Source organism: Colobus angolensis, unplaced genomic scaffold, assembly GCF_000951035.1.
Source record: "Colobus angolensis palliatus isolate OR3802 unplaced genomic scaffold, Cang.pa_1.0 Scaffold164, whole genome shotgun sequence".
Taxonomy (NCBI): Eukaryota; Metazoa; Chordata; class Mammalia; order Primates; family Cercopithecidae; genus Colobus; species Colobus angolensis.
The window spans coordinates 3,992,339-4,016,407 of record NW_012114755.1 but is presented as its reverse complement, the minus strand read 5'-3'; the positions used below and the strand labels follow the sequence as shown (position 1 = coordinate 4,016,407).

The window sequence follows — 24,069 nt, the reverse complement described above, 5'->3', positions numbered from 1 at the left end:
ATAAGGAACTTGGAGTCATCACTGATACTGAGAGCAATGGGAGTTATGCCCTCACTCCCCATTATCTAACCCATTCTCAAATCCTGTCAATTTTCTCTCTTAGATAACTCATGCACAAGTCCACTAAAACTGCCTTTGTGTAAGTCACTGCTAATTATTGCCTGAGCTACTAGATTAACCTATCCATTGGCCTCCCACATCCACTCTGGTCTCCTCTTTGTTCTCCATATTCTAGCCAGTCTTTCTAAAGGGCCCTTCTGATCACAACACTGTTTAAAAAACATCACAACTGAAACAGCCAAATAGCACAAGGCGCTTTCCATCTCTTAGCACTATGATCTACATGCCCCAGCCATGCTAGGCTTCTTTCAACTCCATCAAATCACTGACCACCAGACAGACATTTTTTGGCTTTGGTCAACTTTTCAACTGAAGTATTACATACAAGCAAAAAACAGATTTTTAGCTAATGCAAGAACCACTGGTTTTACATAGAACACACACACACACAGAAGTGAGCAAATCATTGGGATACATCTCAGTGAACTTTTTCAAGGTGAACACACTTGTATAACCACTACCCAGATCAAGATATGGACCACTCCTAGTACTCCAGAGACTTCTTTTATGCTCCTTTCCAGTCAAAGTCACCCCACAAATTGTAACCACTATTCTGATGTCAATGATCAGATGGATCTCGAACTCCTGGCTTCAAGCGATCCTTCCAAATGTTGGGATTATAGGTGTAAACCACTTCACCCAGCCTTCCCCCGCTTTTTAAATCAACTGTTTGTTCATGAAATTCATCCATGTTGTGCTGTATTGGCAAGCTCATCTTTTTCAATGCTGTATTTTATTCCATAGATATACCACATTTATCCATCATACTTTCTAGCTTGGGGCTGAAGAAGGCTGCAATGGACATTCTTGAACATTTTTTTTTTTTTTGGTGAACATATCAACATATTTGTGTGTGTGTATCTGGACCCAGGAGGGAAATAGTTAAGACACAGGGTAAACATGTATTCAGCTTTGGTAACTACAGCAGGTGGCTGAGATGTACAGAAACATCTTTCTCTCAGTGCAGTACTTATGCCTCGTCACTCATAGGCATTTCTTTTTTTTTTTTTTTTTTGTGTGTGTGTTTTTTTTTTTTTTAGTAGAGACGGGGTTTCACTGTGTTAGCCAGGATGGTCTCGATCTCCTGACCTCGTGATCCGCCCATCTCAGCCTCCCAAAGTACTGGGATTACAGGCTTGAGCCACCGCGCCCGGCCGGCATTTCTTATTGTTGTGAGTTTCTTTTTTTTTTGAGACGGAGTCTCGCTCTGTCACCCAGGCTGGAGTGCTGTGGCCCGATCTCAGCTCACTGCAAGCTCCGCCTCCCGGGTTCACGCCATTCTCCTGCCTCAGCCTCCCGGGTAGCTGGGACTACAGGTGCCGCCACCTTGCCCGGCTAGTTTTTTGTAACTTTTTTAGTAGAGACGGGGTTTCACCGTGTTAGCCAGGATGGTCTGGATCTCCTGACCTCGTGATCCACCTGTCTCGGCCTCCCAAAGTGCTGGGATTACGGGCTTGAGCCACCGCGCCCGGCCTGTTGTGAGATTCTTTAAAAAAAATACCCTACTATCACAAATTTCAAACATACACAATTACAGAACCTCTGACGAACCTATCACCTATATTCGGCACATATAGTTCACCTATTCTCTTGAGCAAATACCCTATATTATGTCATTTCTTCCCTCCAAATTCAGTTTGCATCTCTAAAAAGATGGACATTTTCTTAGATAACTAGAATGCCCTTATCACATGTAACCAAATTTTCAATAATTCTTTAGTATTATTTAATATCCATAGGGTGAATTTTTTTTCCACTGAGGGGTGGCCCTGAAAATAGGGTGAATTTTATCATGTTTCCACTATTAATGCCTCCTGAATAGAGGAACTATCGGTTTTGGCTTGTTACTACATTCCCAATGCCTCTCAGCTCCTAGCATGTGCTACTACTCAAAGAACATTTCCTGAGAATAAACGAAGACACGTAAATGTTCTCATCACCATCTAAGCCCAGCCACAAAGGTTCAGATTTCAGAGAAGAGTAGAAAGTTCAGGACCATACTTTAGACCACATGGTCATTCACAAGGAGGAACCTAAAACCAACTGTAGAGGTGGGATCACATAATGAGAAATGCTCTCCCCAAAGACATAAAATTTACTTAATGAAGCCTATTAAAATATATACCAGATGTCCCATTAAAACCTATGATGCAAGTTCAAGACAAATCTTACTATTTCTAAGCAGCACAGATGTGTTTTAATAATTAGTTTCACTAGCTGATTAGCTTTGCAAGGTCAAAATTAGGTCAACTTACAACAAAAAGTACTAAGAGCTAATTTAATACCTAGAAATGAGCTTAGAGTTAGTAGGATTCTGTTGTCAGAGATTTTTCAGAAGCGTTATAAGAAGATTTAAAGAACGCAATTGCAAATAAATGGGCTAATCTTGAAGTTTTTTTCTTAAGCCATTAGAAAAATTTAAAGCTTAATTAAAAAGTAAAATGAAAACAAAGAGTATTATGACTAAGAGATCACTGGTTTGAATTGTAAACATTTTAAAGTTTCTTTTAATAGCAATTGCATTAGCCTTAAAAAACTGAGTAACTGAAAGACTTGTTTTGATTCCATCCAAAGCTAAATATTGGTGCCTCTTAAATATCTCTATCATTTATCAAGTAGTTTTTTTTTTTTTTTTTCTCAAAGAGACAAGGTCTCACTCTGTCTGGAGTGCAGTGGTACAATCATTGCTCGCTGCAGCCTTCAACTCCTATCAAGTAGCTCATCAAAGAAAAAGCAAAGAACTGAAAGGTAACATAAAGTTTACTTTTACTTCACTAACTTTTGTTTACTTTCATTTACCTTTCCTAACTTTATTTCTGAACTTTCTAAAATCCTAAATATGTAGGCCCAGATTTATTTTCCAGTTTGGGCTTTAAAAAGCAATTTATCCAAGGATGACTTCTAATTAGGATGTAGAGAGTTGCAAAAGACCCTCACTCAGACATAACAAAAAGAAAATACTAGACTGACTAAACATTTCTCATTAAAACCACAGAGGAATTTCACATGCAAATAGGTCTAAATATACTGTCTGCAGAGAGGAATAAATTCTTCCTAGCTGAGCAAAAACAGCAGCTTTCATACCTGAGGGCATTTGCCCAATGCTAGGGCCCATGCAGTGGGTAAAGTAGCAAAAATGCCATAGGCACAAGAACTGTGCTGGGACAAAGAAACACTAGCCAGGGCCAGTGCATTGGTGCACTAGTATAGTGCCCTGGAATATGGAGAAAACCAAAAGGCAGAGCTGGTCCTCTCTTCAAACCAATTCTCCCTCATGTTACTTATTGGAGTGGAAGAAGCTGGTGGTTGTGCTGCAAAGCAGGAAGAGAGGGGGGTTTCTCCCAACCCAAAACCTTCTGTGGCCACACGGTTCACTATCTCTATTAATATGACATTACTATTCATTTATCTGCTATTCCAGAAGCTACTGCTTAGAAAGAAGAAGGTATTTGTTTCAAGTACCTCAAGAAAATCTATTTGAACATCAGATTTATCAATGAATCCTCAGGAGAGTAAATACCCTCTTCTCAAGAACAGATGACTCACTACACTGTTTACTCTGCAAGACTCTACTTTTTTTGTTTTGTTTTTGTTTTGAAACAGTGTCTTGCTCTGTCACCCAGGCTGGAGTGCAGTGGTGCTACGTCAGCTCATTGCAACCTTCACCTCCCAGGTTCAAGCAATTCTCCTGCTTCAGCATCCCGAGTAGCTAGGACTATAGACACGCACCACCATGCCTGGCTAATTTTTGTATTTTTAGTAGAGACCGGGCTGGTTTTGAACTCCTGACCTCAAGTGATCTGCCTGCCTCAGCCTCCAAAACTGCTGGGATTACAGGCGTGAGCTGCTGCACCCAGCCAAGACTCACTTTAAAACCCACCCCTAGATGTGTCTACCAATTCTCAACTCATGCCAAATCCTAATCAGGACCTTTTCCCTCCAATGCACACACTGAAAGACCTGCTGAGAATTTCATAAATATTTTCACATCCTTCCTCTGAGATGCTATTAAGACTGTCAATGTAGTGGTCATCCTTACTGTAGTAAACCATAAACTCGGCTTTAGTTTGATGGTCTTCCCAAGAACTTGGCCAGAGGGAAGGGCTTGATCTTGTGCTTAAGACACTGGAAATCAAAAGGGATCAACCCTTCCTCCTAGCTAGCTAGGAGATATTCTTCTAAGGGAAAATATTACCTACTCTAGTCTGTATTATTCTTTTACACAATGTTTAGCATAAAATATGAGAACAAACTGGAAAATGTGACCCTTAAAAGGGAAGAGAAGCAAAATCACAGAGCACTTGGGGAATAAGCAAATTCATCTTAAAAGAATGATTATAAATGTCAAGGAATTCAGATAAAAAGATGGATCAAACTGGTTAAAGAGATAAAATGAAAATAGAAATTGTACAACTAAAAAAAATCTGAAATAAAAATATTTATTGGCTAAAAATGAACAGCAGAAAGAATACAAAAAAGAAATAATGAATTAAAAAGTCGGTGAAAACAAATTATTCAAAAGGAATTTAAGAAAGTGACTACCATATTTCAAGCTTTTCCTTTATTTTGGGAGGGGCAAAGTTTTTCACTTCCTCATGGAATGTTGGCTGTAAAATTTATTAACTACATTTTTCCTCCAGAAACCCAGAGTCTCTGTATATCTCTATATTTAAACCTTTACATTCATATTAAAATGGTCACAGTACTTGCTTCCTTTCATTTAAGTGCCTTTCCAGGGCAGGGAATATGTTTTGTTTTGTTTTGTTTTTGAGATGGAGTTTTTGCTGTATTGCACAGACTGGAGTGCAATGGGGTGATCTCCACTCACTGCAACCTCTGCCTCCTGGGTTCAAGCAATTCTTCTGCCTCAGCCTTCCGAGCAGCTGGGATTACAGGCGCCTGCCACCACACCCGGCTAATTTTTTGGTATTTTTAGTAGACATGAGGGTTCACCATGTTGGCCAGGCTGGTCTTGAACTCTTGGCCTCGGGTGATTCACTCGCCTCGGCCTCCCAAAGTGTTAGGATTACAGGTGTGAGTCACAGTGCCCGGCCATGTTTTGTTTGTTTTTATGTGCCTGCTTTATAGACAAGTACTTGGCACACAGTCAGCATTTAATATTTGTTTAAATCTGTGAATGTAAAGATTTAAAAGGTTATTAAAAAGACATTAAATAGGCGGGCCCGGTGGCTCACGCCTGTAATCCCAGCACTTTGAGAGGCTGAGGTGGGCGGATCACCTGAAGTCTGGAGTTCGAGACCAGCCTGGCCAACATGGTGAAATCCCATCTCTACTAAAATACAAAAATTAGCCAGGCATGGTGGCATGTGCCTGTAATCTCAGCAACTGGGAGGCTGAGGCAGGAGAATTCCTTGAGCCTGGGAGGTGGAAGTGGCAGTGAGCAGAGATCGCATCTCTGCACTCCAGCCCAGGAGACAGAGCTAGACTCCATCTCAAAAAAAATAAAGAGACATTAAATATCTCTCATGACACTACTCAAATTTATGAAGTTTGATAGAATCCAAAATAAAGGACTTTAAGAGGTTTTTAGGTAAAAACAGAGTCATGTGCCACATATCAATGTTTCAGTCAATGACTGCATATACAATGGTGGTCCCATAAGATTATAATACTAAGGGGGCCAAGATGGCCAATTAGAAGCAGCTGCAGTCTGCAGCACTCAGCGAATGAAAGCAGCAAATGAATTCAGCACCTTCAACTGAAGTATCCAGGTTGTCGTATTGGGACTGACTGGGCAAACAGCTCGACCCACAGAAACAGAAGAAAAGCAGGGTGGGGTGATGGCCCAACAGGGAGCAGCACTGTAGAAAGTAACATTTTCTCTTCAAGGTTTCCCTTCTTGTTAAAGGATAATAATAATCATAAATGTTAGAAATAATTTATTTTAAAGACTAACTTTGTTCAAACCTCCTTGCTTTGTGCTAATAACTCTTTGTTAAGCCCTATCCTAAGTAGCTCACAGGCAAGTAGTACATTCTATGTCCTTGCACCTTAACCAAGATAGTTGTGCTAGACGTGCTCACAGGCATGTCCCAGCTCGCAGCCTTAAGAATGTTATTACTTTTCTAAGTCCTTTAGTAAACCACTTCCTCTTTTCCTTTGTCCTTCCATTGCTTTCACCTATTTAGAAAAGTTTTAAATTATTACCCAGTTAGGTTTTAGTTTAGATTGTGAGGTCTGGCTCCAGCCAATGTAAACAAGACACAGCAGCAAAGACAAGCTGCGTAAAAGACATAAATTGCTTCCCTCCTTTGTTCAAGTGTGCTCTTGCCATTGTTCTATCCACAAAGAGCACCCGTTTTGCAGAAAGTAAAATTGCCTTGCTGAGAGAACTTTTTGTCTGAATGCTGATTTTTTCCTTGCAGGACTGAAGAACAAGCATTCTAACAGCACGAAGCCAAAGGAACACTCAGTCCCAGTCAAGGGAAGTGGTGAGTGATTGTGCGATCCTGCCCAGGAAACCACACCTCTCCCATGGATCTTTGCACCTAGGAGATCCCTTTGTAAGCCACACCACCAGGATTAATACACAGACCTGTATTGACCATGGTCTCCACAGAAATACAAACAACCATCAAAGAATACTATAAAAACCTGTACATATACAGGTCCAATACACAGACCTGTACAGAGTCCTGGCAGAGCAGCTGCTGGGGCATATACAGAGACTCAGGAGTTTTGCATACTTTGGCTCCAGGATTCCTGGCAAGGCCAGATATCTGTCCCTACATACTCTTAGGAGGGGAACTGAATCCAGGAAGCAAGTAGTGTCATTCTGTGGGCCCCACTGGCTTGGAATTCCAGTCAGGTTTGCCTGAGAAGGACCAAATTCCCAGGGGAAGGGGTGGCTGCCATCTCTGCAGTTCTGTCAACTTGATTATTCCAGCCTGCCGGCTCTGGAGAGTCCAGATAGTCTGGATAAGGAATGGTCTCGCACAACACTGCGCAGCTGCACTGCCAAAAAGGAGCCAGACTTCTTCTTTAAGCAGATCCCTGATCCCATTCCTTCTACCTGGGTGAGACCTCCCAACAGGGATCTCTAGCCACCTCCTAGGGGTGCAGTTCAGGCTGGGAACAGGTCAGTACCCTGCAGGGATGGGGCTTCCAGAGGAAGGAGCAGGCTGCCATCTTTGCTGTTTTGCAGCCTTCACTGGTCAAACTCTGTATGACACTTGGCATGAGAGAAACTGAGGTAACTAGGGCCTGGAATGGACCCACAGCAGCCCTACTGTTAAAAACAGAAAACAACATCAATGAAAAACCTGACAAAAACCCCATTCAAAGGTTAACAACCTCAAAGATGAGAAAGGATCAACACAAAAATGCTAAAAATTCAATAAACCAGTGCCTCTTTTCCTCCAAATGACTGCAACACCTCTCCAGCAAGGACACAGAACTGGGCTGAGGCTAAGATGGCTGAATTGACAGAAGTAGGCTTCAGAAGGTGGGTAATAACGAACTTTGCTGGGCTAAAGGAGCATGTTGTAACCCATTGTAAAGAAGCTAAGAATCATGATAAAACATTACAGGAGCTGTTAACCAGAAGTAAAACACTCCTCAGCAAATACAAAAGAACCGATATAATAGTCTCTCAGACTTCAGCACAATTAAACTCACTTAAAACCACACAACTACATGGAAATTGAACAACCTGCTGCTTAATGACTCCTGGGTAAGTAAGTGGAATTAAGGCAGAAAGCAAGGAGTTCTTTGAAACTAGTGAGAACAAAGAGACAACATACCAGAATCACTGCGATGCAGCTAACTCAGTTTTAAGAGGGAAATATATAGCACTAAATGCCCACATCAAAAAGCTAGAAAGATCTTAAATTGACATCCTAACATCACAACTAAAAGCACTAGAGAACCAAAAGCAAACAAACCCCAAACCTAGCAGAAGGCAAGAAATAACCAAGATTAGAGCAGAACTGGAGACACAAAAAACTTCAAAACATCAATGAATCCAGGAGCTGGTTTTTTGAAAAAATTAATACAATAGACTGCTAGCTAGATAATAAAGAATAGAAGAATCTAATAAATACAATCAGGAATGGTAAAGGAATATTACCATGGTCTCCACAGAAATAAAAACAACCATCAAAGAATACTATAAAAACCTGTAAATAAACTAGAAAACCTAGAAGAAATGGATAAATTCCTGGACATATACACCCTCCCAAGACTGAGCCAGGAAGAAATTGAATCCATGAACAGACCAATAATGAGCTCTGAAATTGAGGTGGTGATAAATAGCCTATCAATGCCCCATCCTCCCACCAACAGAAAAAAGCCCAGGACCAGATAGATTCACAGCTGAATTCTAATTCTACCAGAGGTACAAAGAGGAGCTGGTACCACTTCTACTGAAACCATTCAAAATAATTGAAAATTGAAAAGGAGGGACTCCTCCCTAACTGGTTCTATGAGGCCAGCATCACCCTGATACCAAAACTTGGAAGAGCTACAACAACAAAAGAAAACTTCAGGCCAATATCTTTGATGAACATCAATGCAGAAATCCTCAACAAAACACTGGCAAACTGAATTCAGCAGCACATCAAAAAGCTTATCCACCACGAACAAGTTGGCTTCATCCTTGGAAGGCAAAGTTGGTTGAACATATGGAATCAATAAATGTGATTCATCACAAAAACAGAACCAATGACAAAAACCACACAATTATCTCAATAGATGCAGAAAAAGCCTTCAGTAAAATTCAACATCCCTTCATGTTAAACACTCTAAATAAACTAGGTATTGGTGGAACATATCTCAAAATAATAAGAGCTATTTATGACAAACCCACAGCCAATATCATACTGAGTGGGCAACAGCTGGAAGCATTCCCCTTGAAAACAAGCACAAGACAGGGATGCCCTCTCTCACTACTCCTATTCAACATAGTATTGGAAGTCCTGGCCAGGGTAATCAGGCAAGAGAAAGAAATATAGCATATTTAAATAGGAAGAGAGGAAGTCAAATTGTCTTTGTTTGCAGATGACATGATCCTGTATCTAGAAAACTCCATCATCTTAGCCCAAAAGCTTCTTAAGCTGATAAGCAACTTCAGCAAAGTCTCAGGATACAAAATCAATGAGCAAAAAATCACTAGCATTCCTATACACCAACAACAGGCAAGCAGAGAGCCAAATCATGAATGAGTTCCCATTCACAATTGCTACAAAAAATACCTAGAAATATCACTAACAAGGAAACTGAAAGACCTCTTCAAGGAGAACTGCAAACCACTGCACAAGGAAATAAGAGAGGTCACAAACAAATGGAAAAACATTCCATGCTCAGGGATAGGAAGAATCAATATTGTGAAAATGGCCATACTTCCCAAAGTAATGTACAGGTTCAATGCTATTCCCATTAAACTACCATTGACATTCTTCACAGAATTAGAAAAACTATTTTAAAATTCATGTGGAACCAAATCCTAAGCAAAAAAAACAAAGCTGGAGGCATCATGCTACCCAACTGCAAACTATAGTACATGGCTATAGTAACCAAAACAGCATGGTACTAGTACAAGGACAGACATATAGACCAATGGAACAGAATGGAGAGCTCAGAAATAAGACTTCACACTTACAATCATCTGATCTTCAAAAAACCTGACAAAAACATGAGAAGGGGAAAGGGAGTCTCTATAAAGTGGTGCTGGAAGAACTGGCTAGCCATGTGCAGAAAATTAAAACTGGACCCCTTCCTTATACCATATACAAAAATTAACTCAAAATGGATTGAAGACTTAAATGTAAAACCCAAAACTATAAAAACCCCAGAAGAAAATCTAGGTAATACTATTAAGGACATAGGCATGGGCAAAGATTTCATGATAAAAATGCCGAAAGCAATTGCAACAAAAGCAAAAATTGGCAAATGGGGTCTAATTAAAGAGCTTCTGCACAGCAAAAGAAACTATCAACAGAATGAACAGACAACCTACACAATGGGAGATTTTTGCAATCCATCTGACAAAGGTCTAATATTCAAAATCTATTGGGAACTAATGCAAATTTACAAGAAAAACCATTAAAAAGTGGGCAAAGGACAGGAATACTTCTTCACTTGTGGCCAACAAACATATGGAAAAAAAGTTCAATATTACTGATCATTAGAGAAACGCAAATCAAAACCACAAGGAAATACTATCTTATACCAGTCAGAATGGTGATTATTAAAAAGTAAAACAGATGCTGGTGAAGTTGTAGAGACGGAGGAACACTTTTACACGGTTGGTGGAAATGTAAATTAGTTTAACCATTGTGGAAGACAGTGGTGATTCCTCAAAGACCTAGAGGCAGAACTACCATTTGACCTAGCAATCCCATTACTGGGTACATATCCAACGGAATAGAAATAATTCTATTATAAAGATACATGCACATGTACACTGCAGCACTATTCATGATGGCAAAGACATGGAATCAACCTAAATGCCCATTAATGGGAGACTGGATAAAGAAAATGTAGTACATATACATATACACCACAGAATACTATGCAGCCCTAAAAAGGAACAAGATCATGTCCTTTGCAGGGCTGTGGATGGAGCTGGGAGTTATCCTTAGCAAACAAATACAAGAACAGAAAATCAAACACCACATGTTCTCACTTATAAGTGGGAGCTGAATAATGCCAACACATGGATACCTGGGGAGGCAACAACACATACTAGGGCCTGTTTAGAGGGAGGAGATTGAGGAAGGGAGAACATCAGGAAGAACAGCTAATGGACACTGGGCATACTACCTGGGTGAGGGGATGATCTGTACAGCAAACCACCATGGCACACGTTTACCTATGGAAAAAACCTGGACATCCTGCACATGAACCCCAGAATTGAAAAGTTGAAGAAAAAATTATAATACCATATTTTTACTGTACCTTTCTATGTTTAGATATATAAATACCACTGTGTTATAACTGCCCATAGTTGTAAATTAGTAACATGCTGTACAGGTTTGTAACTTAGGAGCAATAGGCTATACCATATAGCCTAGGTGTATAGTAGGCTATATAATCTAGGTTTTTATAAGTATATTCTATAATATTTGCACAATGACAAGACTGCCTAATGATACATTTCTTCACATATATCCCCCTCATTAAGTGATATATGACTGTATAAAAAAAGTCTGCTTCTTTTTAAATTCACGTGTTTAACAAGGAAAAATTCCTAGGAAAAACATTCTTAAATGACATTTATAAACATGTTAAGGAATGTTTGTGCAAACTGAAAATTGCTATACCAGTCATGCTGGTACATGCTAATAGAAAAGTAGAATAAAAGAAAAAAAATGCTGAAATTAAGATATAAAAACTATTAAGAGATGATATATCAAATAAAAACCTTTACAGGTCGAATACCCATAATCTGAAAACCTGAAATGCTCCAAAATCTAAAACTTTGGGTGATGACATGATGCTCAAAGGAAATGCTTTTGGATTTCAGATTTTTGCATTAGGAATGCATAACTGGAAATGGAAATATTCCAAAATCCAAAAAATTTCTAAATCCGAAACACTTCTGGGCCCAAGCATTTTGTATAAGGGATACTCAACCTGTATTATTTGTGTATGAGCATGTAATCTGATAAATCCATCTTAACTATTTTCATTTTTAAGGTAAACAACTCATTTGTTCTGTAATAAGCATTACTAAAAATCATTTAATGTATACTTACAATTATGAGCGAACATACCTTTCTATACCTTTAAGTAGCTTATAGACACACAGATGCAAATATAAATGCCACTTGGCATACAGAGTAAAAATATTACACAAATAACATTATAAATAAACTAGAACTCACAAGATAAAACATGAGTTCTAAATTTTATAGTCTCACCGCTTTTGCTTTTGAACACCTATAAACTTTCCACAAAAATAATTGACTTTATTGTTCATTTTTGGCTAAGTTAAGGAGGCTGATATGACAGAGGAAATGTCAGGAGCCAATAAACCTTCATCTCTATTGTAAAAGCAATGACAATCTTATCTAAACTGTCAAAAATATCCTAGAATAAAGTAAGAAATGCTCAGAAAATTGCTATGTATGTGATACCAGTATTCATTGAAAAAGTATCCTTCGATCATTATAGGCAACCAAGATTCAAGACATTTACATATAAATATCACATGTTAAATTCCTAAAACATAGTCGGTTAATGTAAAACATTAAAATGCCATGAAACTTCATCTGTGGCATATGGAGATGTGTGTATTTGGTGGTGGAGAAGACTGCAGAAGAAAATGTTTTTCATGAAAGGTCCTAATCAAGAAGCTATATAAAAGTTTTATCAGTCTATAGCATACATGCTATTAAAATACAAAAGGGGTGTTCTTAGCATCTAACTGTAAAATCCAATTTCCTCTAACTTTTAAATTAGGCCACAAATTTAGAATCTCATTAATAAATAAATGGTATGACCAGGTGCAGAGTGGCTCACGCCTGTAATCCCAGCACTTTGAGAGGCTGAGGCAGGCAGATCATCTGAGGACAGGAGCTCGAGACCAGCACAGCCAACACAGTGAAACGCTGTCTCTACTAAAAATACAAAAATTAGCCAGCTGTGGTGGTGCACGTCTGCAGTCCCAGCTACTAGGGAGGCTGAGCCAAGAGGATCGCTTGAACCCAGAAGGTGGAGGTTGCAGTAGGCTGAGATTATGCCACTGCACTCCATCCTGGGCAACAGAGTGAGACCCTGTCTCAAAAAAGAAAAAAAAAAATGTTATACATATACATATATTTAAACTGGGCTAACTACAATAGAGAAATTCTCCACCTTAATTAGCAGCTGAGCATTCGTTTCAACACGAGAGCAGCATTTAATATACCTGAAGGTTTGTACTTAGCAGTACAAATTCAGATACTTCTTCTATCTAAAAAAGTCCAATCTCTTCCTCTTATTCCCCAAGGTTACTTATTCCTTTACTAGGCTTTTAAAAAACTTTCAATATCTTCACTAATTCTTCTAACTATAAAGGGGAAACAAGGTTCCAATTAGGCACTCATCCTTTTTAATACTTTTGTTATAGATTATTTCCACAGAAGCTGGGCAACTGATCCATTCAAAGAGGCCATGCTTGCATAATAAGCTCCAGATGGATAGGTCCGTAGGAGGGAGGGTAAGGAGTTGACACCACCTCAAAGAGCAAGAGAATCGAAGTAAATATGGGTGGATGGTTAAGATTCACAAATAATGAACACCTAATAAAAGCATTAGGCCACAAAATCTTATGTCAAGCTCACGTTAGAGTAAGCATGCTGGGAAGGAGGTTTCCAAGAAACGTAGATGCCTGACCAAACAAGTATAAGCTTACTCTGACAGGATAAAGGAAAACTTCAAAGATCTACCTCCTATCTGCTACAAAGAGGATGAACTATGGTACTGATTTCATCACATGAATCTGTGAGGCCTGTCTCTAAGAAGAGTGAATTCTGATTATACATATTCTCTTTCCCTCTTCATTCCAACTGCTGGATTATTTGCCAAAAATAAACACTGTTAAATCTGTTTCAAATGCAACATGAAGCCTGCTTTCTTCTACCCCTTGAGATCTTATTCAAAGGTTTCTCTGTTCTTTTAATAGTTTCTACAATCCCACCAAGAAGGTTTTTCACGTCAGAAAAGAGTAAGGAGATTTTATTTCACAAGTAAAACATAGCAATTTTTTCCTTCACCAGCAAGATGGGAATAATGTGAGTACTCATCTCAAATGGTTATTACGAGAACTAAATAATGCTTTTAAAGTGATCAGCACATTATCTGACATTCAAGTGTTCAATGACTGTTGATATAAGTTATCTTCCTCTGATAATATTAACTAAATTTGAAAGGATAACATCAGAAGAGTTAACATTCAATGCTAACTACTAAAATATTTTATCTTCAGTACCTGGCACGCATCTAATAAATGGTTTGTAACAATACATTCTTCCTGAGGTGAATTATGGAACTAGGTTATTCAGCAGTGACTAGACACCTAAAATTCCACTCCAACCTGCCACCTTCTTCGCAAACCTCAGGCTCATCTAATTTCCAAACAAACTTTTTCATAAACACCATTCAGGCAAGGTGAGACTAAAAATGCAAATCTAAATAAAAGGTACTTTACAGAGATATAATGTAACAGTTTACTTAAAATTCACTTTTCTTATGGAACTTTGTACAGGGACAAATGCAGAAAGTAACTACTTGACACTTTGATTCTTCAATATTAAAAGTTCAATCACAATCTCTGAATTAAATAGACTTTACCAGTTTTTTTCTTGTTTTGTTTCTTTTTACTCTTTTAAGTATACAGAATAAAACTAAGATGACTGAAAGATACAGTTTCATTTAAAACAAACCTTCTTGTACTCTATCCTAAATACTAGGAAATAGAAAACAATTCCATATATGTGTTATGAAACTCCAGATCTGTAGTATAAAACTGTAGCTAAAACTACTTTCCAAAACTTACTGACAGCTAGGGCCCCAAATGACCTAGATTCACCAAGCCGATGTGCTGAATGAAGATTTGGAAGGAGGAAATGGACCTACATGGGTTGGGAGGACAGAAGACCAGGAACCAGGGTGGTAGTAAAGGGTTTCATTCATGTGGGGTTGTCAGTGGTGGCTAACACGGAGTGGGCCAGGGGAATTAGGGTAAATAGAACCTACAGTGGTAGGCAATTTAAAACAGGCAGCTCTGTAGCAGGCCAGTTTAAAGGTGTGGTTCTAGAAGTTTCTAGAAGTTCAAAATACAGTCTGTTCCTTTTGTTCTCCCAATGTATCTGGAAACTACTGTATTCCCTCTAATAAATCTCTCAGTTTAAACAACTGATTTAAATTCAGTTGTCTAAAACTAAGAACCCTGAACAATAAACTAGAAAAAAAAAGAACATTTTAATGAAAGTCAATAAATTTTTCTATCTATATAGAGTTCACAAATATGTACAACAGTTTTTGACATCTTCACTAGAGTTTCACATCTGCTCTATTTTGATTCATGTGATAGTCACTGAAAATATATGTGAAATATATACTTAATACTGGTGATATGACCATTTATATCTAGGAATTCCTTTATAGATGATTGATCAATTTTCATCAGTCAAGATGGTCTTTTTTCAACTCTCGTGTATTACTAATATCAAAACAGAGGAAAGTCTAGGAGTTAGTCTTTAGCCTAACTTCAATTGACAAAAATAATTACTAAAAAGCAGAATTAAAAAATGCATGGGAAATACAAAGAATCAAATTTTGCTTTTTGTTAATTAAATAAATGATTGATGAGTGCTCCAAAGTCACAAATCTGGAATCTGGATATTTAAACTTTAAAAAATTATAAAGCCAACTTCAACTAAAAGAAGAAGCCCTCAAAACATCAAAGTACATTGTTAAACTTATTTGGATATAAAACAATCACTGAATCAAAATGAACTGAAATGACTGTAAAGAAGACATGAAGTCTTGTGTATATCAATCTCAACCAAATATTTAAAAGAATCAGGCAGAAGACTCAATGTTAACATGACTTATAATCTATTTTACAGATTCTGACAATACAATTTTCCATAAAAATGGTAACTTCTGACGACATAGTTTTAAAAACCATATATTTTAAAAGTAATATAAATATTCATGTTAATACCACTTATATAAACTCATACTATAAAGGAGCACATCTTATGAACAATTTGAGTCTCTTGACAGCAGTAAATGTTATCTTAATAAACATTTATAAATTGAGGGGAAAATTTTTTATATTTTAATAATTAATGTTTCTGGCTATATTGTAGGTGCTTTCACATATATCTCATTAATCCATGTAATGAGTCATCGAAATATAATTATCCCCATTTTTCTTAAAGCAATTAAATAGTCTGAAGTACAGATTACTTAGGTAACTTGAACAATGAAATAAGTGGTAGAACCACATATGAACCCAGATCTCCCTAACGTTTCCAAAGGATTTTTTTTCTATTAGACCATTAAATTATTATTAGATTTATTATTAGATTTTGAAAGAAAGGTAACTATGAGATTTTTGAAAGTTAACTCAATAGCAATTCTATAATTTTTTCATACATAAATATAAAATATTCTACCAAATAAACATATCTTCCATCTAAATTAAATGTTGAGAGTTAAAGGGAGGAATACGGTATGAACTTTGGTCTTTAAAGATAAAGTTGAGTACTCTTGACTAATCACGTGATAGGAAATGATGAAGACTCTATAAAGAAAAATCATTATGTAAACAGGGTTTCCTAATACCTTTTCTACTGAATTAAACTTTTTTGAAGTTTACTGACCTATTAATTGGATCTGTTCAATGGCCTGGCAAAGGCAATGGTAGACTGTCAGAGGCAATAGTCGTTTTCATTTGTCACAAGCCTGGTAATTAAACTCATTAGCCTGCCAATCAACTGCACTGCTAGTGAAATTTGTAAAAGCAGAACAAAATAGCTTACCGTGCACATGGATGTCTTTGTGATTTTCAGGGTAAAATCTGATGAAAACTCCAAATCTGAGATAGATGTTGTATGGCAATCTATATGCTACCCATTAAAAAGGAGTGAAGAAAGAGCTTAGTAAAAATAGTCCAAAAAAAAGCCCCAAAAAACAAAACAACAAAAACAACTCAGACAAACACTACTTCTTTCATGCACAAATGATTATTAGAAACCAATGTTTTGCAAACTTTAACTACATGCTAGTTTTTGGAATTATTTATAAGTTTAAGGAGTACTAGTACTATCATTTTGTTAATTTTTCCTTAAATTCATTTAACTTAGACTCCTTGTAAACAATAGTATTTATCAAATCGTAGCTCTAATGTGCTAAAGTTTTCCTGACACACTAAAATAAATACTTTCAAATAAAAAATGTTTTCCTGTGTTTCACCTAACATTTTGCCTATCATGTATGGTACACCCACCACAATTGCTATAAATAATGTGTGATAACAGTCAATACATTTATAGGAACTGCCAACTTGAAAACACAGGCTTGGCCGGGTGCAGTGGCTCAAGCCTGTAATACCAGCACTTTGGGAGGCCGAGACGGGCGGATCACGAGGTCAGGAGATCGAGACCATCCTGGCTAACCCAGTGAAACCCCTGTCTCTACTAAAAAAATACAAAAAACTAGCCGGGCAAGGTGGCGGGCGCCTGTAGTCCCAGCTACTCGGGAGGCTGAGGCAGGAGAATGGCGTGAACCCAGGAGACGGAGCTTGCAGTGAGCCGAGATCCGACCACTGCACTCCAGCCTGGGCGGGCGACAGAGCGAGACTCTGTCTAAAAAAAAAAAAAAAAAAAAAAGAAAACACAGGCTAATGAAAAGACAGTTGTTTTAAAATTCATGTCTATAATTGTATTTGAAGATAGGTTTTGTTAGATATGAGGAGAAACCACACAATTCAAACAAAACAGCAAAACTATGGAGATTCAACCCAGAGAAAAAAATAGCAAATTATCTTTATTTTCCCATTCTGCCTTTTTCAAATCCTTCTCTATTACATTTTGGAGAAGGGATGTAATCACCTTTCAACTACAGGAGTCTAATCAGAAATGTGCTGTAAGGACCGTCATCAGCTGACCAGTCAGGAGAAGATCATAACCCAGTGAATGCAATTAATGTAACCACACACCTGAGACACTATTGAAAACAATGTGAGAAAAAATTTTAACAGCACAGTGTGTTTGTGGGAGGACTGGAGAATACAGAACAAACTATTTACTTAAATAAATGTAAATAAATGTTAAAAAAAAAGGAGTACATACACTTTTTAACACCTTGTTTTCAGTTCTAAATTTTTCTATCTCAGCCATTTATTGATAGTAGTTTTTGCATTAAGCGGAGATCACTAGAGAGAGAAATCAGCAACCTCCACCAACTCTCCTCTTTCTGCTCAACTTTAAGGCTTACTTGGTCATAACTGTACACTCCTATCCTGAGCCAAAGAGCCCAAATAAACCCTTTACTATCAGTGTACCAGAGCACTGAACAGTCTTGTAACCATCAAGCAAACTGTTTTCCTTAAAAGCTGAACGCACTTTTAATCAGCCTGCTCTTGTTAAGAAACTTCGTTTATTACTCTATACTAACTTTTAATGCTGTATCCATTTAAGAAAATTAAATATGTACTAAATACTTTGTACAAAGAAATACTGATGCTATAGAAAGTAACAGCATGATTAAAAAGAGAAGACAGCACTTTGGGAGGCCGAGACAGGCGGATCACAAGGTCAGGGGATTGAGACCATCCTGGCCAACATGGTGAAACCCCATCTCTACAGAAATACAAAAAATTAGCCAGGCATGGTGGTGCATGCCTATAGTCCTAACTACTCGGGAGGCTGAGGCAGGGGAACTGCTTGAACCCGGGAGGCAGAGAGATTGCAGTGAGCTGAGATCACGCCACTGCACTCCAGCCTGGGTGACAGCAAGACTCTGTCTCAAGAGACAAAAAAAGACAATATCCTGAACCTAACACTGAACATACTGCTCTAGATTTGATTATCTAGTTGAAACAGACAAATTAAGGAGTTAAGCAGTATTATTTTTTGCTGTAAAGTTATTAGTGAACCCATGTAAATTCAACATAGAAAAATTCACAATAAAACAAGAGATTAACATGGCAAAAAATAAGTTGACAAAATACAAAAGTAATTAACTGAGAAATCTGAACATAGTAGGGCTTTCGTTTCATGGGCAAATTCACTATATGTAATTCACCTGAAAACGCTGGAAGACATCTGAATGAGTGAAGTTAAACTGTGTGGAATATATGACACGAATGAATAATCTAGCTATAAATGAGAAGCTAAAATAAGGCTAGGAGGGGGTGATGAAGCAGAACTAATAATACAGCAGGACTTTTTACCTTGATTAAGCCAAAGTAAATATAAATTATTAACTGGTTCAGAGTTAGATTTGAAGGACTGTAAAACTGAGTATAAGGAGTTTTAATATATAGAGAAGTGATTCCAAAGAGATGATATAGTCAACTGGTAAACATTATGACCTCAACTTGTTTTAGACTGACTACAACGGGAAAAGTACTGTTTTGAAAGCCCACATATAAAATCAATGTATTAATTTCAAATGCTGAACTAAGAAAAATAGCAATGCCATTATAAAAAATAAAGTTGGCAAAACACCTACCTTAATACCACAAGGTTCTGAAATAAGAGTCTTCGGATCTAAAACTTCCACAACAGCTTCTGGAATAACTGCTTTCTTCATGCAGGACATCTTGAAGCCATAGACATCATCCCAAAAAGCAATTCTATCAGCATGCTTATTCACATCACTCACTGCTACAAGGCTGATAGTGCAAATGTCAGGGTAGACTGTAACAAATGAAATGCCCAAAAATTAAGCATTATCTCCTTTTCTTATGGAATATATTTTTTTAAAGGCTAAATATAAATATCAAATCCATCAGTAAGGATTACTAGCAATGGGAGATTAATGAAGGTATAGATCAGGAAAAACAACCATGCTTTATCTTGTAGCCTCTTTTAAAAACAGATACCCATTATTGGCCAGGCACGGTGGCTCACGCCTATAATCCCAGCACTTTGGGAGGCCAAGGTGGGTGGATCATGAGGTCACGATATCGAGACCCTCCTGGCTAACACGGTGAAACCCTGTCTCTACTAAAAATACAAAAAATTAGCTGGGCGTGGTGGCGGGCACCTGTAGTCCCAGCTACTCGGGAGGCTGAGGCAGGAGAATGGCATGAACCAGGGAGGCAGAGCTTGCAATGAGCCGAGATCGCGCCACTGCACTCCAGTCTGGGAGACACAGCGAGACTCCATCTCAAAAAAAAAAAAAAAAAAAAAACCAGATACCCATTATCATGATAAGATTAAAACAGGGATTCCAATGATAGGGTCTGAATTAAAATAGGATCATATAATTAAACAATCCTGAAATAAACATATTTATTGATATTAAAACTTAAAGTGTGCTAACTTAAAAGGTACTAGATCTTTACATGTAAAAAAGGACAAATCATTTAAAAAGATATGTAGCATGTAAGAAAATCATGTAATAGGGTTTTATCGTTATACAGAAGACCACTTCATATTACTCTCATTTAATAGAAAAGTATTTATAAGCATAAAGTATGTGCCAGTCTAATTTACAGACTATGGACACATATCACTACCCTCAATAAACTTATATTTAGATAATTTTTGAGGAAGAAATGCACAGTTATTTGTGAGGTAATAAATACTAAGAGTGAGAGCATACAAGGTACTAAGGGAGCTCATGGCAAAAGTAGCTAATTCAGACTTGGCTGGGGCAGGGGAGAAGGGATAATATATAAGATAAGAACTGAAGCCCAGTGAGTTGGGAGTGGGGAGGGAAAGCGTATTCTAGGCAAAGTGAGCAACAGTGTGGATAAAGGGTCACAATAGATGGGATGGCCCATATACAATCTAATTTAGAGAGAAACAGACAAAAGGCTAGAAAGTTAAGTAGAGACCAAAGACTACATGCTGAGTAAACCAAATGAGTAAATTGGACTTTATTCTAAGAATAATGATAATCCAGTAAAAAAATTTTTACAAAGGGTAGCAACATGACTAGATTTTGATTTTAGATGAACCACCTAGAATGCAATGTGGAGAATAATGGGAGAGTCTAAGATGAAAACTGAGACAAATTAAGAGATCGTTAAAATAAACCAGGTGATCTGAACTAGGATATTGCTGTGGGAAGGGAAAGGATGAGACATCTTCAAGGGATATTTATGAAGTAGAACTCAGAGGATTTTGAGACTGACTGGCTGTGGGGGAAAAGGTGAAGGATGACAGCATTTAGCTTCAGTAACAGCACAGATTGTGACGGTATATATTATAACAGGACATAAATATGGGGAGACTCAAAAGGAACAGGAGCATTTAGTGCTTAAGAGACAAACAGATAAAAATGTCTGAATACAAAGGTCTGAAATTCAAAAGAGGTTATCTAAGTTGAAGACATAAATTTGGAGACCATAGGCATATAAATGAAAGATAAGTAACAGGAGTTCACGAGACCTAGGGAGAGTGGATAATGAATACTAGAATTCAAGGAACTTGACCAAGAAGCTGGGGCCACAAAAGGAAGAGAACCAAGAAGGTGTTACATGAGTTAAGGAGAAACTCTCCACTAATAACAAGTAAAGAAATAACAAAATTAACTTTGTCTTTCCAATATCTCAAATATCAACTTTTAGGGTACTCAAGAATTAAAAATATAAATCACATGTTCCCATATCAGCAAACTGAAACAAGTATAAATGTACCAAAGAAACGCAGCACAAACAAACAAACAAAACCATGAGTATTAACTAGCTTTCAGGTGTAAACAGTAGAAAAATTACCCTCTCCTTCCTCCAAACGTTTATTTCCATAGCCTTAGCAATTTTATTATTCACTAATAGCAGCATTAAATTATTCTCCAAATAAAGCCCATGATAAAATTTACTGGCATCAAAGCACCTGCTTCCAAATCTAACTTGTGAGATACTCAGAAAAAAACTACCTAGTACTAAGTCACTGACAAGAAGTTTCTCAAGTCTTCCCTGATAGGCATGTGAGGGAGGTATGCCAGCTGCACCAGAACAGAGTCCATGGCCATGCAAACTCTCCCCTTCCTCCACAAACAAAGCCTCTGGATTGTGTTTAAATTCTTGACTTATACAAATTCTTCAAAGTAACTGATTTGTTATTGAAAATGTTAACTCAGTAAGAAGATCAGCCATAAGGAAGTATATTTAGTTTCCTGAACCAGATCCTTAAGATGAGAAACACTGAATAAAAAAATAAGAATTTGGAAGCAACGTTAGGTATGTGGCTAACTTCCTGAGATATCCTTTGTTGGACTGAATAATTATAGAAGCTTTCCCACATTATGCCCTGTCATTTCATCACTAAAGTGGAACATAGTAAGGGTATAGTCAGGTGGTCAGGAAACATTTTTTGTGAAGCTACCAGTTTAGGTTTTGTGGACAAAACTGAATTTTGTTGAAACTACTGCTTTCTGCTATTGTTGGTGTGAAAGCAGCCACAGACAATATGTAAACAAATAAGCATGGCTGTGTTTCAATAAAACTTTATCTACAAAACAGGGAGCAGGCTAGATACAGATACCCTTGACATAAATGAGCAGAAATGGAGGGAGGTTATTATCAGGGCCACCATATGGTCCGAGTGCCATTCACACTACACAGTTCATGGGAACTGAATATCCTCTGGAGTTGTGCAGTGCACAGACATTCAAGATACTTAACATAGTTCATACAGTTCTGTTATTTTAGAATATCTTTTAAAATCTTACTAAAGTTTTAAAATAGCCACCAGTCTCTCTATCAGGGTCAGCAGACTGTGGCCCATAGTCAAATCCAGGCTGCTGCCAGTTTTTGTATTAATATATAAGGTTTAGCTGTAACACTACCACATTCATTTGTTTACATGTTGTCTTTGGCCATACTGCACTACAGTGGCACAGTTGAATAGCTGGGACAGGGGCTATATGGCCTATAAAACTGAAAAACATTTACTATATGGCCTTTTACTGAAAAATTTTACTTATCTCTGGTTCTATATTAATATATTAGTGACACCATAAAGATAACTTTTTCATAAGAAAAAATCGTAACTTACTAAAAGTAATAAAACAATTTTGAATATGTTGGTAATTAGAAGAGAAACTAAAGAAGAACATGATTTTATTTTGGGGTGTTGTGTATTTTTCAAATTATTTGTCTTTCACAAACATACAGAAAAGCACAGTTTTTATATTGCTAGAATTTGGAAATAAAATTATTTTTAATCTTTCAGTTAGTAAGATCTATGCATATTCATAAGGATATGTAATCAGTGTTATAGGTCAATTTGGTTCTATATCCACCTCCTCACAGCTGGCTAAAATCTTGGACCACCTGCCAGAATCCTGACTAACCCTTTACCTTCGCATTCTGACACATTTGTCATTTGATTTTTGTCAGATAGAAGCTATAATTGAATAATTATTTCTTCTTGTAGGTGAAATTAACAAAGCGCTGATTGGACAAAAGCACCTTCTTAACAGACCATTTATAAATTCATGGCTTTGACATCTGTGTCCTTCTCGATTCACTGCCCAGAATTCATTTGTCACTAGAACGGCTCACATGGTGAATAGATAAAAATGGGAAATCCTTTATCCCTTAGAAATGCCTCATAAACTTTTGGACACTAAAGGATAAGATAGAGGTGCATAAAGAAACAATTTCTAGTAAACACTAGGAGTTTTGTATCACTGTTTGTATAAATAACCACAGAGTAAAAAGATTTAAAACAAAGGAGATAATAAATAAGTCAAAATAAACCACTTTTTTCCACAATATATATGAAGATTTTAGTGAAATAACAATGGTAGCAAAAATGCTTGGTATGCATAAAAGAAAATGTACTAGAAAGTCAAATGGAAATTAAATGAGTTTTAAAAATTAGTTTCTAGTTTATATAATAAAGGTATCTTTAAAAAGTAATATTTATTTGGAAATTGGACTCATTTCCCCATCATTAACGTACAAATAATGAGTAGACCCACTAAAGCTTAGCTAAGGCTAACATATAGCTGTAATATGCTTTGAAAAATTACATGCTGAAAAATAGAAAATGATACTATCGCTCTATTACTGAACAAACTCAAACTAATAAATGTGAAAAAAGCAGATCTGAAGATGAGGAAGTAGACAGTTATGAAAATACTAAAGGAATCCTTTAAGCACTATGAACCAATGCCAGTGGCTTATATTGAGATAATCTATGTTAATGTGTAGAAAATGTGAAGTGCTGAATAAAAGGTAAGTGTTAATATCACAATGCTTAAATTCATTTCATTAACTTTTATAAAGTATAAACCTAATGCTAATCTCAT

At 37.2% G+C, this 24,069-nt stretch overlaps 1 protein-coding gene across 3 annotated transcripts in view; it reads right to left on the bottom strand.

Moving 5' to 3' along the window:
* Nucleotides 1–24,069, bottom strand: part of PRMT3 (protein arginine methyltransferase 3) — a 129,307-nt gene that overhangs the window by 28,987 nt on the left and 76,251 nt on the right. For all 3 annotated transcript variants that reach the window (XM_011937498.1, XM_011937500.1, XM_011937499.1), the window contains 2 exons: nt 19,312–19,499; nt 16,617–16,703 (listed from right to left, as the gene is read on the bottom strand). In XM_011937498.1, coding sequence (XP_011792888.1) covers nt 16,617–16,703; nt 19,312–19,499 — 275 coding nt within the window. The remainder of the gene's footprint in view (nt 1–16,616; nt 16,704–19,311; nt 19,500–24,069) is intronic.